This window comes from Mytilus californianus, unplaced genomic scaffold, assembly GCF_021869535.1.
Source record: "Mytilus californianus isolate M0D057914Y unplaced genomic scaffold, xbMytCali1.0.p SCAF_7, whole genome shotgun sequence".
Taxonomy (NCBI): Eukaryota; Metazoa; Mollusca; class Bivalvia; order Mytilida; family Mytilidae; genus Mytilus; species Mytilus californianus.
Window position 1 is genome coordinate 58,571,024 of NW_026262723.1, and position 17,692 is coordinate 58,588,715.

The 17,692-nt window shown below is 32.7% G+C and overlaps 1 protein-coding gene across 1 annotated transcript in view; it reads left to right on the plus strand.

The window, feature by feature from the left end:
• The window catches only part of LOC127708507 (uncharacterized), a 107,697-nt gene that overhangs the window by 63,617 nt on the left and 26,388 nt on the right, over window positions 1–17,692 (plus strand). Inside the window, exons 61-78 of the mRNA XM_052213398.1 lie at window positions 1,273–1,391; window positions 1,527–1,727; window positions 2,605–2,785; window positions 5,206–5,367; window positions 6,282–6,418; window positions 7,159–7,278; window positions 8,070–8,322; window positions 8,967–9,099; window positions 10,493–10,666; window positions 11,401–11,518; window positions 12,240–12,430; window positions 13,288–13,426; window positions 13,835–14,039; window positions 14,568–14,675; window positions 15,154–15,322; window positions 15,884–16,000; window positions 16,749–16,832; window positions 17,115–17,311. Of these exons, the coding sequence (XP_052069358.1) occupies window positions 1,273–1,391; window positions 1,527–1,727; window positions 2,605–2,785; window positions 5,206–5,367; window positions 6,282–6,418; window positions 7,159–7,278; window positions 8,070–8,322; window positions 8,967–9,099; window positions 10,493–10,666; window positions 11,401–11,518; window positions 12,240–12,430; window positions 13,288–13,426; window positions 13,835–14,039; window positions 14,568–14,675; window positions 15,154–15,322; window positions 15,884–16,000; window positions 16,749–16,832; window positions 17,115–17,311 (2,808 nt within the window). The remainder of the gene's footprint in view (window positions 1–1,272; window positions 1,392–1,526; window positions 1,728–2,604; window positions 2,786–5,205; window positions 5,368–6,281; window positions 6,419–7,158; window positions 7,279–8,069; window positions 8,323–8,966; window positions 9,100–10,492; window positions 10,667–11,400; window positions 11,519–12,239; window positions 12,431–13,287; window positions 13,427–13,834; window positions 14,040–14,567; window positions 14,676–15,153; window positions 15,323–15,883; window positions 16,001–16,748; window positions 16,833–17,114; window positions 17,312–17,692) is intronic.

A 17,692-nucleotide genomic window follows, 5' to 3' on the forward strand; every position in this document is an offset into this window, starting at 1 on the left:
TGAAGGTTTATGATAGAAAAAAAAATGGAGGATGTCCATTCCAAATGATGCACATTATTGTATCCTACCGTAGTCTATAATCGGTCATAATGTTGGTTCGTTCGGATTTTGTTATTGTACTTATCACACGGGAAAACTCCGCATTGACGTCACTACGCTAATACCAGCGTACAAAATTAGTGCAGAATACATTTTTTCTACACTTCTAAATAAACAAACATTTCTAAAGATATGTTTTCATTGTTATTCTAAAGCCTTGTACAAAAATGCCAATTTTCTAATGGCCGTTTCAAACCTGACTTCCGAATGCCTAAAAACATCCCAGAACTTCAGAAATCCCCTCTTCCGGCCTCCATTGCTTTGTTTACATTCCATTTAGCGTCATCAATCTTAATGGCAGACCAAACAGGCCAAGCAAATCGTATTTTTAAGAATTTCAAAATGGCAAGCACCTTACGTCTTACGCGATTTTCCCGCGAAAAAAACCCTTCCAAATTGAAAGAAAAACTTTGGGAAACAAACGATAATCATGCCATATTTTTGTTCAGGAATATAGAGTAGGTTAATAAAAAACAATATACATATATTTTTCATAAAAAAAAAATTGTTCAATATAAAGAGATCGATATTCTGACCATAAGTAAATATTCATATAAAATTCCATTGATATCGAATTTCATGGCTAATAATGAGGTTTCCTATTGAATAAACCCCCAATTTATTGCAAACTATTTCAAAGCAATATCATACAAACAAATCATATAATTGCCTTGTACTAAAAAATCACCTAATTGACAGTATAGCAATTTGATTGGATATAACGATTCAATGTGTCACGTGGTTTTGAAGCCATTAGAATTTGAATGTAAACAAACCGGGTCAGCTGCTGCAGTATGGAACAACATCGTACATTCAGTGACTGAGAAACAATTATGAGTAACCAAGCTTGACAATACACAGTAATAAAAAAACAAAGCTAAGTCTACAGAAAAATAAAATAAAAAATGGCCTTAAGTGCACGACTTACCACCATTGCGGGATATTGGTTTTGTGGTGACATGTGGTATTTATAAATTGATTGCTTAACGTTTTAAGTTTTGAATGGTCAATGTTTTTTTTAAATGAAACTTCGGTATTTATATATCATTAACTAATTAGTTAAATTTTATATGAGGAAAAAGTTAAGGAGAGATTTTAACTCTTAATTAAAAATTGAATATGTAACCATTATAGGTGTGGAAGAGTTAACCATAATGCAAATTCTTTTGACAGTACTGATCAGAGATGTTGTCAAAGACAGAGAACAATTCAAGAACTATCTGACTCAGAAGTTGAACTTGTCATCCGATGTAGCAGACGCCATACTCAGCAGTACTATTAAATATGCTTCTGTGAGTTGTTTTATTAATTTTTATTTAAATTCGTGCTAGAAATGATTTGTAGCCATTTATGGTAAATTTCAGAAAACATCTTATTACTTAAAACTATTTTGTATGTTAATTAAATTTTTCATTGTTTTTTTACAGCTATTAGGATACAATGAGAAAGATATACAAGGTATGCTGTGTAATGCTACCAGACTTGAGACAATTGTCACCCTGTCAACATCAACTAATGTTAAATCAGCTCATCTTGTTGAATCCCTTTGTTCCTTGTCTGAAGAGAAAGCTATCAACCTAACTATGTCACTACTGATGGAACTTGATATTGGGGAAATGGTTGAAATGGTATGAATTTTATTTCAAAGTATATTGTGGATGCATTTATTTTCGTGGGTACCAATTTTCATGGACTGAAGAAAAATTAAGGATACTTGATTTCCTTGTTTTGCCAATTTTCCATAGAAGCCTATAAGAAATTTATACTTTGTGAACATCTTAATGAGTGGTTTGCCTCTATTCACGAATCTACGATAATTGGTACCCAATGAATAATAATGAATCCATAGAAATGGTCACTTTGTTACTAAACTATTTGATAAGTTACTCTTATGAATAAAATAGTATTACATTTTGTATTGTTTTGAAAGTTCAGATTAGAGTAAGAGATCCCCTGTTAAAGTTTAAAATATGTATTTGAGGTCATTTCAGATGTTACATTCAGGCAATATAACAACAAGTTTAGTCTGAAACATAGAGAACATCTAAGGAAATGTTTAAAAAAATGTCTGCTAATTTTTTATTCGATTTAGATAACATGTAAAGACTTTTATTAATTTCTTTGCCAAAAAAAGTTGACAGGATTTCTAATTGGGCATGGTTTGCTTATAATTAAATTGAAATATCAATTTAGTTTTCCCTATTTTCATCATAAGTAGATTTCATTCAGGATATTCTCAGAATTTCTCACATGTAGCAGTCATAAATAAATGGGAAATAGGCATTCTACATTGCTCTTTATGATTCATTTATATGATTAACAAGAGTATTTATGTGGGCCATTTTTATCTTTGATTTATCTTTGATTTTTTATCTTTGATTTTTCACACTGGAATGCAAGTCGTTGTCAGTATCATTAGACATGCATTGAACTTTAAAGGACTTAATTCTAATGATTTTCTCTTTATTCCGATGTTACTTATGTCAAACTCAATTATTATTTCAGTATGTGTCGTCTGGAATAGATACTCTCCTCCAATCATTAAACAAATCTCAAGAAGAGGTAAAGGATGCAGTTGACAAACTGTCGTCTGCTCAGGTTGACTTCCAATTGGCAGCTGATTCTTTCAAGGCCAGTACAGAAAGACTTAACTTAAATATATTCCTAGAGCCAGAATATCTCACAGGTTTGTATATATTATGTGGTTTAATGCTACTATCTATAAAAGCTTTATTTATGGAAGAGAATAGTGTCCAAGGTAAACCATTGCTCTTTTGCTAGTAACTTACAAACTATAATTTATTACAAACAGATAACAAGATTGGATCTTGCAATTTTTATACGACCGCAAAAAATTTTGCAGTCGTATATTGGTATCACGTCGTCGTCGTCAGTGTCGTCCGAAGACATTTGGTTTCCGGACAATAACTTAAGTAGATGTAAATAGAAATCTATAAAATTTAAACACAAGGTTTATAACCACAAAAGGAAGGTTGGAATTGATTTTGGGGGTTATAGTCCTAACAGTTTAGGAATTAAGGGCCAAAAAGGGGCCCAAATAAACATTTTTCTAGTTTCCAGACAATAACTTGTGGAACGGTGTATGGATCTCTCTGAAATTATACCACGAGTGTCCATACCACAAAGGGATGGTTAGGATTGGCTTTGGGGGGTTATGGCTCAAACCGTTTAGGAATTAGGTGCTTAAAAGGGGGAAAACAAGGGTTTCCTGGTTAATGGCCAATTAAAAAAAAGTACAATGTTAAGTTTTGACTACCTCCCTTACACTGCTTTAAAATTATGTATAAAGAAATGTTGTATTGTCTTGAGTTGATTAGCTGTCAATTTATTTTTAGAAGTTACTATTTAAAAATGCTGATTAAGGAATATTTAATATATTAATTTTAGCCCTGATTATGTACATTGTATGTCATTTTCTATTTTAAGACTTTTATGATGTATTTAAATGGGTAATTATGGTTGCAAACTCCATTGGAAATTTGAATTGAGATTATGTCCATATCTTGAGGAAAAGAATATTTTTTTAAAAGGGGGGGGGGGGGGGGGGGGAAGGTGAAAAAAATAGGGGGGGGTAAAAAGAAATTGTGAGGGGGGGACAATTTTTTCTCATTTCAGATTTCAGAAATTAATAAGAAAATTTCTTCAAATTTTTTTTTTTTGAAAAAAAAGGGGGGGGGGGGGGGGGAAGAATTTTTTATTTTGGGGGGGGGGGGGGTTCATTTCACAACAGCATAGTATATTGCACAAAAGCAAAAAATTGAATATAAATTCAAATCATATAACCAATTCAAAGTTCTTTGACTACAGTTATTCTGTGTCAGAAACCTATTATGTGTTAAATATTTAATTACAATCCTAATTCAGACCTGTATCAAGCGCGAATATTGTGTCCATTTTTGCCCCAACTGTTCATGGTTGGACCTCTGCGGTCGTATCCAGATGCCCTCGGCGAAGCAATTTATTGGAAATTGCCAGAGTTTGTCTGTAATAGTAGGCTGATCTACTTATACTTTTTTTTCTCATAGACACATTTTCCAAAATATCAAGTCTGGAATGAAGTATCTTCATCTTAAGTTCCAAGATCTAGTCAATTATTTCATGTCACAATTTATGCTGCCAAATGACTGCATTTTGTTATAAAATTGAGGATACAGTGTTTACTTTGAAACATCATTTTCAAAAACACAACATGCAGCAACTCGACTGTTGCTGGGTGTGAGATTGTAACAGCATTGGTCAGTACCTGCTCTTCTTGATACGTCTTTTTAATGAATGAATAGGAAAAAAGCCCCAAAGTTGGTCATCAGGTGCAAAAAGCGTCATTTTTGACGATTTTTCGTCCTATTACTTGACCCCAAAGACCGAGGGATGCTGATATAGGTATCCATCTGTAGTCTGCATGTACAGTGGACCCCAGTAAACACATTAACCCCAACAGTTCTTAGGTTGGAGTGAAACTGATCTGGGAACACCAGTCTAAAGAAGGTCATTTGGACAAAAAATACGGAATTTCACGATTTTTTCCGATTTTGGACTTCAACTGGACCTGAAACCGGAAGTAGTCGTTTCCTCTGCGTATTTCAAAAATAATTATGATCAGTAGATATATGTCTGCGGGTTTACACTATTTTTGAAAGTTTTAGGCCTCTGAACTTCCTGTGTAAGACACAGAAGGGAAGCCCACCCCTCCAGAAAAACCAGTTTTATCCAATTTCAATTTTCCAAGTTCGTATTTGAGCTCAAAATGCTACTTAAACATGAGAAACATGACAATAGATAGCCTCAGGTTGAGGGAACATGCATCCATTTCGAAATAAGTATCATAAAGTTGACCTCTAAAAGTATGGAGAGCCATATGAGCCAAATAACGGTGGTCTGGGTCATCCCGTCATATGACGGGCTCAGCATGGTAAGGGTTAAGAATTAGTGAACTTTTGTCAGGACATTAAAAACATAAAATAATGAAAAGAAATCTATCTTGAGTTTCAATGATCATTTGTGCTTTATCAAAGCTCTTGATTGTTTACAAATGATTTAGTTTGAGCTACTGAAAAAAAAATAATTTTTGTTCTTCAATCTTTTTAGGTTCACAAGGTCAGCAGACCCTAGGAGATCTTTTATGTGGTTATGAAATTTCCCGTATTGAATCATCAGCAGCAGGAGATGACTTGAGTGGAGCATCATCTCAATTGAGTGGAGTTACAAAAATGGTGGAGAGACAAGAAAATGAACTGTCTGAGATGCCAGGTAGGATAGAAAAGCTAAAAAATATTAGACAGTATGTAACTATACACCCAATTTCCAAAGCTTGCAATATATAGTGATGGGGAGTCTGTCCATCTGTCTGTCGATTTGTTTGTTCGTCCTTCTATCACACTTTTGTATCCACAACTGCTCTTGATCAGCTTGACAGAATTTTGTGAAAATTTCACATGATTTACTTTTACACACCTCATATTTCATGTCATCATTTGAATGATTTTTTTGTGGTTAACTTTGGGATGACATTGACTTTGCCATATCTGTGCATTATAGTACACATTTGTATATGCTTCTACTCCTAAATCCCTAGTCATAATTAAATGAATTTTTCTCAGAACCTTTACCATATAATGCTACTGTGTAGCTAGTGTTTTGTTTTTTGGTTCAAATTACTTTTTGGGTTTCCCTTAGCAAAGCATTGACTTTGCATTTTGTGAGCTTTGATTGCAATACCCCTAGTTTCAATGGATCTTTATCATTGATTCCTATTGTGAGTTAGCTTAGCAGGACTTACTTTTGCATCAGAAGTTTTTGAGATCTTTTATTTGTGATAATTAAGGAAAAAATCTATAATAGATAATAGAATGTTTGATGCAAAATCCAGACAACAAATGTAAACTAAAAGTACTGTGGGTAAATACATTCAGGTGTACAAAAAAAACCATATCTAATATAATTATTTTTTCTTCAATGCAAATCATCTGTTCTGTTTGAATTGCAGCAATTTTATTTGTCAGGGACGATTATTGGATATTGACATATTTTTTTTTCGAGTGAAACATCTTGATTCAGATTATTTCTGTTTTCTTTAGTAACATATATTGTTTTATGGAAAACTGCTGTTATAGATTCAGTGGCAGTTAAATGGCAAGCTGAAGAATAATATTTTCTTTCTTCAGAAACCTGCAAGAATATATATGATATGATAAAAGGAATGGATAATGGACCTGTACTGTGGGAATATTTGAAACCTTTGTTGTGGGGCAAGATATTGTATACCCCCAATACACCAGAAGGCAGACTGATTGCTGAGAAGGTAAGTGGGTTATATCTGTAACCTTTGTTGTGGGGCATGATATTGTATACCCCAGATACTTCAGAAGGCAGACTGATTGCTGAGAAGGTAAGTGGGTTATATCTGTAACCTTTGTTGTGGGGCAAGATATTGTATACCCCAGATACTTCAGAAGGCAGACTGATTGCTGAGAAGGTAAGTGGGTTATATCTGAAACCTTGGTTGTGGGGCAAGATATTGTATACCTCCGATACACCAGAAGGCAGACTGATTGCTGAGAAGGTAAGTGGGTTATATCTGTAACCTTTGTTGTGGGGCAAGATATTGTATACCCCAGATACTTCAGAAGGCAGACTGATTGCTGAGAAGGTAAGTGGGTTATATCTGAAACCTTTGTTTGTGGGGCAAAATATTTTATACCCCAAATAAGGTAAGTGGGACAAAACCCATTATGTATGGTAAGCTTTATATGTAGGGTGTCCTTAAGTTGTGACATTTTCAGAATTAATTCAACAGAGAAAACTGAAGATCTTGTCATTATTTATGATAAATAGACAAAAACTTAAGAGGACAACAAAAAGCACTATTGTATGGACAAAATAATTAGAGAAATGTTATTTACGATAAAAACAAGCAGGACTTAATAAAACAAACAAACAAACTTTGTTGACATCTTCATAGGCAGGATTCACAAAGTATTATCTCAAACATTTGTTTATGATTTTAAAAGTGCAAATGAGAATTATCAAGATTTTTTTCAGGTCTATAATTCGTCATTCAAAGGATTAGCTGATGTACAGAGAATTGCTAAAAGTTGGGCCATTGGAACAGAGAACCTGGTTAACATGTTAAAGGATGAAGATATGAAGTCAAAGCTGGAGGTAACTTAACTTTAAGATAGATTTAATTCTCTATGAATTTTCTACCTCAAAATCGGAGTTAATTACAAATATTTGAGAATTTGATATCTTTTAGTTGATTTGATCAAATGTACTGCATTGTCACGAAATAGAAGTTCCTTCATAATATAAGTTCCAAGTGGAAAAAATATTCTGTAATATTATTTCCACTAGAACAAATTTTACAGTATTTGTTCCATGGGGAATAAAGGTTATAGAATATTTGTACCAACAGGAACCAATATTATGGCATAGTTTATAACAAAGTTTCCAGTGGAACTTCTGTTAGGCAGAACAAATATATTTTAACACATTATCTGTTCTCTATTTTAAGTCAATACTTAGCAATACAGCGAGAATGATAATGTAACCTGGCAACTAAACAGTAAAATTTTCTTTGACTTGAATGATTTCCTTCTTTTTTTCAGTCAATGCTTGATAATATATCAATCTCAAGTGGGTTTTTTTATGAATGAGTTATACCGGTTTGGATCCATCAGCGTAAATGACGTCATTGAACATACGAATCTCACTTTGACATAATAACATTAGCATTGTGGCATAGGAAATGTACATGAAAATGCAAAAATGTGAAAGCATTCAATACAGTGTTTATCAATGTAACCTGGCAATTAAAATTATCATTTTCTTTGACCTAAATGCTTTCTTTCTTTTTATCAGTCCTTGCCTGGCAATACAGTGATTGATACTGTAACCTGGCAACTAAACATCATAATTTTCTTTGACTTAAATGATTTCTTTCTTTTTTTCAGGCAATGCTTGGGAATACAGTCATTGATAATGTGATGTTGACATTATTTGGTGTATCTGGCAAGGACTTTTTGGATGGATTTTATTCAATAAACTCTGTAAACACGTCTCAGTTGGATGCCATGGCGTCAGTAGCCACCATGGTACATAAATACATCAGCTGCATTATCACTGACAGATTTGAGGGAACTAGTACAGAGCAAGAACTAGAAAAAAGAGCTGCAGAATTGAATATAAAGAAACAATTTCTTGCAGGTAAATTGGTAGTAAAAGTATACTTACATGTAATAATCAGATGCTTATCTAGCACCAGGCATAGATGGCCTTATCCATATTTGGTACAATTTTTCTGATTTTTTATTTGCAATGCTCTTGAACTTTGTTATTGATTTGGCCTTCCAACTTTGTTTATTTGTAAAAAACTGACGAGTCTGTAGATAAAACGCATGTTTAGCCTAAAAGAGAGGCAAAAGATACCAAAGGGACATTCAAATTCAAAAGTCAAAAATAAACTGACAACGCCATGGCTAAAAAAGAAAACATCAAACAGACAAACAACAGTACACAAAACACAACATAGAAACTAAAGACTTAGCAACACGAACCCCACTAAAACTGGGGGTGATCTCAGGTGCTCCGGAAGGGTAAGCAGATCCTGCTCCACAGGTTTTTGATCCCCCAAAATGCTGTGGGATATTCAAATCGAAGTAGTTTGATTTATAAGGTCAATTGATAAGAGCTGAACATCCGGCGGCGGCAAACAAACCTTAATCGATTAGTGGCACAGCAAAGATTTAACTACTTCTTCTAAAGCTAAAACCAAGAAGAAACCATGATGCAAAAAAAGCACTACATACAGTTTTGGATTTTTACTTAGAGATAATTTTTTTATATTTCAGGTTTAGTTTTTGATAACCTTGGAAATGGAGGGAGAAAGAAAAGGGCCACAACTACATCACTGCCAAAACATGTGTCTTACAAAATCAGAATGGATATAGATAATGTGATGTACACAAGAAATATAAAAGAACAGTAAGCTCTGACATATTTACCTTTATGTATTCACTGGTTGATGCATTTTTAATAAATTTCATGATACTATTCTTATTTTTATGAACACACAACAAAATTAACCAATTATTTATCTTTTATCAATTTGAATTAAAGTGACAAATTGAAAATTAGGATTGAATTTTTTTTTCACTGATTCAAAATTAGGGCTGCAAAGATGATTCTTAGCAGGTAACCAAAAAACACACATATTAAATTTCAGCAAATCCAATAAGTAGCTTTTTAATTTTTCAATATATTGATTTTGAAGGAAATATTAAATTTTGCATTAGGGATTGGTCATTCTCTTTCATTGGAGGGGGGATGGGAGGAAACATCTGAATTTCTCTTATTTTTTTCAAGTCCCCACCTTGAAGAAGGAAAATAAATTCAAGACCACCATTCCAAAGACATGAAAACTTCTACACCACCAACCAACCCCTTTAGATATGCCTGTTTATGGTTTCATTGACATTTACCACACCTTCATTCAATTTCAGCACATTGTTCCTATCCTTTATTAAAAAAGTTACTAAATTTTTTTTAGATTAAAATAATTTTCTGGAAGAACATGTCAGACTTACGATTTTTTTTCTGAACAATTAAGCTGAGCAGAGCAAGGCAAAATATTTTTATCCTCTTAACTGGCAAAAAATTATATTTTCTTTATTAAGGGGAAGCGTTTGGTAAAGGTCGCCTGACTCCATATCTCCAGGTCATAAATGAAAATTATTCACGTTAAGACATATTAAAAAGGCCACACTAGACTCCTACATATCATCTTGAACCATTGAAATATTTGCTCAATCATGAGTTTTGCGATTAGTCATCATGTAAGGAAACAACTCTTAATGTTATCAGTGCTCTAATTATATGGGAAGGGGTATAATATTAAGAAAACCTTTGCGAAAAACCTGCAAAAACTGAAAGACATCAAACCATTATTCCCTATTATTGTCATTCTTCATGTCCGACAAACAAACAGAAGATGGTCATGACTCACATGAATAAAACATTAACATTGAAATGAAGTTTGAAGCCCAAAATTATAGTTATAGATATGACATCTTAATCAAGTGCTACACACTTCTGTTGAATAATTAGATACTGATTCAGAGTAAATGTATTCATCAAATTAGCTATATTTTTTGCAGGTTTGAAACATAGAATTGCTAAAATCTTGTTTTGGTTCTGAAGTATTGAAGTTCTGAAGTATTGAAAAATTGAAAACCCCCCTTTACATTCCCAAAAATTTCCATGACCCCCCCCCCCTTAATTTCCTCCCCCACCTTCAGGTTGCAAATGACCAGTCCCTTAGAGCCAATGCCAAAACTGATGACTGGCATATCCTATTTCTTGATGTTTTTTTTTGCAGGTATTGGCATCCAAAACCAGAAGATGATTTTTTCACAGAATTACGATATTTACGTGGATTTTTACAAATTCAGGATATTTTAGACAGAAGTATAATAAGTCTGCAGACGGGAGAAGATGTGGACAGTCCAATATACATGCAACAGTTCCCAACTACTTGCTACAGAAAAGATAGGTAAGTTCAGACCTGTAGTTTTCTTTAGACTGACGAGTGCTGTCCCCTTGCTTGTTGCTTGTTACAAGGTATGGTATATTGATCAGTTTTGAGACAGATTTATCAATCTATATTTTCTTGTACTCTTGTTTACAATTAGCATTTTCATATGTTTTATTTGTAGGTAAGATCATTTGAAATCCATTTAGAATGTTATATTATTATTTTGTACAATGACTAAAATTAAATATTCACATTGATCAATATAAATAAGAAGATGTAGTATGAGTGCCAATGAGACAATTCTCCATACAAGTCACAATGTATAAAAAGTTAACAATTATAGGTCAAAGTACGGCTTTCAACACAGACCCTTGGCTCACACCGAACAGCAAGCTATAAAGGGCCCCAAAATGACTTGTGTAAAATAATTCAAACAGGAAAACTAACGGTCTAATCTATATGATTGATTGATTGTTGGTTGCTTAACATCCAGTGGCAAATATTTCATGCATGTTCAGGACATATATAAAAAACGAGAAATGAGAAACACTTATGAACCACACCAACAAACAACAACCACTGAACAACAAGCTCCAGACTTGGGGCAGGTACATAAAAATGCCGGTACACTACTGTGGATTCATTATTGTGGGATCCCAATTTTTCGTAGATTTCGAGGGTACAGGTAAGAGATACAAATTAGCTTACCATAATGAAATTTAAAATGTGTATTTTTGTTTTCTTGTTTTCAGTTATCTCTACACATTAAGTACTTTCTTATTACCTGTTTTGATGACAGTTGCTTGGCTTGTGTCTGTTGCCATAGCTACTAGAAATTTGGTGAATGATAGAGAAAAAGGACAGGAAGAGGTAAACAATTGATTTATTAATTCGCCGTTTCAGAATCTTATGCATTCTGGGAAATATTTTCAAAAGGGTACACCAAAACATTGTGATTGGTTTAAAACACCATAAACAATGGAAATTCAACCAATGACAAAACGTTATTTTGATTTTGGTGTACCAACAATGATATTACCCATTGTCCTTTAGATTCTGAAAAGACGAATTAATGGTTGGTATTCAGGACAAAAACAAAAGAAACGGTAAAATTATATTTATACAGATTATTAGAAAAGAAATTACTGAATGGATGTATTTAAAGATTCAATGTCTTTGGATTAGAAATGAGTTTTGCGCAGTGTCAGATATTTTGTATTACAACTGGTGACATGTAGACATTTCATGAAGAGTTTTTTGTTGTTGTTTACAATAGCATTTAACAAAAACCTTGAATAGGATCATACTGTTAGTATATAATAAAAAAAATTAAATAACAGCCTCAATATCTTATATTTTTATCTTTTTATTTTTTAATATTTAGAGTTTTAGGGGGAAAAAGAATGTAACTAAATGGCATGACATCGCATAGGAATTAAAATTTGGTATAGAATGAATTGGCAACCAATTTGAGAAAATAGAATTGCAACATTTTAACTTGAAATTGGATTTTAAAATTACTAATGGACATCTTTTGGAGACAGATATAGATTTTAGTCTGACAAATTATTGTGATGTGTTCTATTTTTAGATCCTGAAGATTATGGGAATGAGCAGCGTCCTGAATTGGTGGGTGTGGTTTTTCTGCACTATGATAATGATGAGCATCGTAGCTTTATTGTGTATTGTAGCCTTGCGTGTAGGAAACCTGTTTACATACAGTAACGTGGGAATACTTGCTTTATACTTCATAGACTTCTGCTTCTCCAGTATAATGTTGTGGTAAGTTTTATACATTCATAATTCCTATTTGATTTGCATATCTACAAATACTTGAATGTAATTAGTCTGTTACAATGGTTGACACTTTGATAGACCACTTTGCCTTAATTACTTTTGGCACCATGTAAACACTTTGTTGATTTCGCTGTGATGTATTCATGGTTGATTCACATGAATGGAATCATTGATTTTCAAGAAAGTTGAAATAGAGGAGAAAAAATTAACTAACAGTTTGGTTGAGAGTTATAGATATATTTTTTTTTTACACTAAAGTCTTTGGGACTTTTATTCAGATTGTGAGTTAATTGGCCCAGTTAACACATCAATAATCTCTAGAAAAAATGTGTTTAGTCATATATTGTTTCAGATGTTTTGGCATACTTTGTCAATTCATATTCCCATTGTGGTATCATGTGTTCATTTACTGCATATTCTTTACTGTCTCATTAATGACTTGCATGTTCACTAATTATAACTGTTTATGTTGGTCATAAAGTTCTACAACCAAAACTAGCTGTGACTTTTTGAAACTGCCTTTGAACATGATAACAAACAATTGTACCAGTTGTAATGAAAAGACATGTTGCAAACTGTTGATTGTTATTGCTAATTTAAAATTACATGGATTTTGAATTTAAAAAAAAAAGTCTTTACTTCGGTCAGAATTTTTTTTTACATTATAAAATTTTGAGCAAAAACCTAAAAATTCAGTGGGAGTTATTACATTTTAAGAAATCAAAGCAAAAAATTTCTTATTCCAGATCAGGAAAAGTGTTCTTACAAGTATTTTGATGTATATTTACATAAATTGAACAGTGATTATATTATTGTGTTGTTGAGAGATGTTTTTTTTCCAGCTACATGGTCAGTGCCCTTTTCACACGTACCACTCTTGCCTTGCTGACCGTCGTGATTGTCTACTTCTTATCCTATGTACCATACATTGTCTTGACTTCATTGAATTACGACATGTTGTTCTGGCAGAAGACACTAGCAGTAAGTTTAAATACAAACAAAGATATTGAGTATCTATTTGACTGATTAAGATACTGTGTTTTTAGAATGTCATGTTCACGTGTGCAAATAAATCTTGTATGAGTTTATAGCTTTTCACAAATTTGATATATTACCATATATCATAAACATATTTTAAAAACTATATATTAGGTTTGCATTTGTAATTTGGTTTTCTTCTGACCAGTGTGTTCAGATTATAAATCAGAGATTTTAGAGTCTTATTGAATCATTATTTTGGAATCACATCTTTTCAAAGAGAAGAGGGGCGGGAGAAGGCAGAGGACAACCACCTGTCCTCCCCGGCTCTCTTTGATAAACAGTAGGAGTAAACCAATGACAAATGAATTTTCCAACTGTTTCATAAATCTGTTATTTTCCTAATTTCAGTGTCTTTCATCCACAACAGCCTTTGGATTTGGTGCTCATCACCTGTCTAGGTATGAGACCCTGATGGAAGGTATTCAGTGGTCCAACATTGATAAAAGTCCTATCCCTGGAGATGAGACCAGTTTCTCTTGGTGCTGTTATATGATGTTGATTGATGGGTGTATATATCTAGTTATTGGATGGTACATCAGAAATGTGAAACCAGGTGAGTTTTTAGTCACATGGGTAGTTACTCATAAATGTAAAACCAGGTAAGTTTTTAATCACATTGGTGGTACATCTAAAATGTGAAACCAGCTAAGTTTTAAGAAACATGGATTGTACATCAGAATTGTGAAACCTGGTAAGTTTTAAGTCACATGGGTGGAACATAAAATTGTGAAACCAGGCAATTGTTCAGTTGTATTGGTGATACAATGCATTTGTGAAAGCAGGAGCCTCTACTTACATATGTAATACATGTACATGTATATCAGAGAGGTGAATTTTGAGTAAACAGTCACATAGGTGATACATTGAAGATGTGAAGATATGTGAAACCAAGTTAGCATTGCACTTACTCAGCAGTTTTCTGTTAAGATATATTTTTAAAAATTGTTTTACTTGGAAATAAAACTAAATTTGTTTTATCTATTTAAGCATTAGCCATTTCATGCCATGAAGCATTTATATGAAATTATGCATTTATTTTGAGAGAGCTGTAAAATTTATTAAATAATTTGATTCATTTCAGGGAAATATGGTGTAGCATGGCCGTGGTATTTCCCAATTTCACCATATTATTGGGGATTAAATTCCTCATCATCAACAAGCAGTGCAAGCAAGTACAAGAAAGAAATAGGTAATAACATTATTATGTAACATTGTTACAAGAAAATTATGAAATTCCTGCACTTTTGCAAATTATAAAAAAAATATGTCCCAAATTATTATACATGTAGTTCAAACATTAAATATCCTTAAAGACTTTTCATAATATTCACAGTATAATTATGATAATATAAATGGTTTTTGTTAATTAATATTAAAGAAATATGGGTACTAGCTGTACTATCTCTTTTTTATGCCCGTGCAGTGTTACCCTTGACAGTTCGTCTTTCCGTCCTTCTTTCTCATTTTCAAAGCTTGAGTGTGGGCATTTGTGTCCTCAGACACATTCTTCTTTATTAGATTGATTATTTATATTACAAGGATGTAGGGGTCAAGTTTGCCGATAAACATTTAAACGATGTCAGAAATCAGCATATAGGAAAAGAGTTTTTTTGGTAATGAAAATGTTTTGAAGCAAAATTCTAATATTTGTTTATGCTTTCATGCAGATGGTTTAAATGAACCAATGGATAAAAACAGAGTTGCAGGTATTACCTTACGCAATCTAACAAAGAAGTTTGGAAAAACTATAGCTGTCAATAACATTAGTGCAGAAATCTACGAGCACCAAGTAACAGTATTATTAGGTCATAATGGTGCAGCCAAAACTACAACAATGTAAGTTTATTCATATTTTAAAACTTAGGTTTTATTTGGTTATGTCGTTCTTGAGTTCTAAAAATAAATGTGTCATGACTATTGATGGCATCAATATTTGAATGATGGTAAATTGTTTTTGAATTTTAAAATTACAAATTGAGTCTTTGAAGAAAATAGACACATGGCTTATTGGGTTTTTCTATTCTGTTTCATTTTGAGTACAAGTAAATTAATCGGTATCATTGGATTATACAGATAAACTTTCTAGGAAATATTTCTGTACAATTTACAAAGTCAGTGAAGTCTTGGTAAGGGGGGGGGGGGGGGGGGGGGGGGGACAGCAGATTGCCTCTCTGAAATTCATTAATAACTGAACATTTAGTTTGAACATTTTCCATATTTGACACATTTAGTTGAAGTGGTGAAATTCTCTTTTTTTACAACAAAATATGTAATATCAAACATGAATTTTATATGTATATATTTAAACTATAGATCTGTAGTAAATTTTTTATAAATATAAATTACATTCTTGTGATTAGTTGATTATGTTGTGATTTTGTAAAATATTTGTTTTAGGAACATGATAACAGGGATGTTACAGCCATCATCAGGAAGTGTGAAGATTTATGGGAAATCTCCAACAAAAGCTAAAAACATTGGTCTGTGTCCACAACATTCTGCATTGTTTGACTTGTAAGTGCTTTTCAAGTTATCATTATTTATCTCAAATCCTTATGTTTGAACCCCACGTGTGAAAGGTGCATTCTACTTCAATCTTCATTGACTAGAAGAATAGTCAGTTTTTCTGACAACGGTCAGGTGTTCTCTCTGGGGACTCCAGCTTCCTCCACCAATTAAAACTTGCCCCAACAATTAAGTCAATAGTGCAAAGTAGTGTAAACACCAAAAATCAATGAAACAATCAAATCTTTGTGTCCTGGTGTTCCTGGTAGCTCATTAAATTCAATTTTAAGCAAGCAGTTTTGAACAAGGATTAGAAAAAATATAGTGCTTGACTAAAGATATTTTTTTGAGAATTTAAATTTTCTTTTTGTTTGATATTGTGAGATTTTCTTATCTTATATTTCTGCTATTTATTGTTAATTTCTTCAAAACCTTATTTTCCTCTATTATAACTAACCCGTATAATTCAGTCTTTATATTCCACTGCTCTGCGATGGCTACATTAACACCTGAAGGCCTAGTCAATGAAAAATCATCAAAAAATCATTCGGAATTAGCTCGGGATTTACCTATCTTGATAACATTTAGTTTTTAGCTGATTGGCTCTCTCTCATAGAGAGCACCAATCAGAATCATGGATTCGTGATGCGTTTTTATCGTATAAAGAGTTCAGGCCCTCGCGAGTGGGAGAGTCGATCACGGGGAGGGACTGAATTAATTCGGGTTATATTATAACATAAATTTCAATATTTTACAGCATGACTGTACAAGAACACATGGAGTTTTATGGTTCTGTGAAGTCTAACTGGCCTAAGGATCAACTGAAGGAAAACATTTATCAGTAAGTTGTGATTTAATTTATAAGTTGAAAGTTTAAATGTTGTAAGTACATGTATCTGTTTTAATCTTTGCACAAGAATGTTGCTAGCTAAATACTGGTTTGTGTGGATTGTTTTTGTGAAATTCTAAAAAAAATGAAATTTCCATGTTGAAATTTCTGAATTGTAGGTAGCATTAAATGTGTTGAAAGGACTGTTTTAATCATGTGATATTTGCCAAGTTGTCAATATTTTCAAGTAATTCTGTATTTTTAAAATATTTAAAAATTTGTTTTCTGTTTAAGGCTTCTTAAAGAAGTTGGTCTACTGCATGTTCAGAACTCAAAATCTTCTCAATTGTCTGGTGGTATGCAGAAAAGATTAAGTGTGGCTATAGCTTTTGTTGGTGGGTCAGAAGTGGTAGTTCTGGATGAGCCGTCTAGTGGTGTTGATCCTAGTGCTCGTAGAGCCATGTGGAACCTTATATTGAAGAGGAAAACAAGTAAGTAAAGTGTGATAGTGACCTGAAATTGTTTTAGCGAAGTATAATGTAATACTGTAAATTAAGAAATTTTTACATGCACTTATTATTGCAATTGGACACATATATAAGATTAACTATTGCGATTACAGAAAATGCTGCATACTAATATGCTATGAAAATTTTTAAAAAGTTTTTATTAATATGGGAAACCTATCTTGTTGCATTTTCACTATATTTATGAATTTACAATATTCTTGATTATTTAATGGATGAATTCTCTTCAAAATTCCCAAGGCAATATTTTTTAATATAACTATAGATTTACATAATGGAAAAGGCACCTCCTTAAAAAAAATTGTCTCCATTCAATAGCCTTTTCTTAATTAATCCTATAGAGAA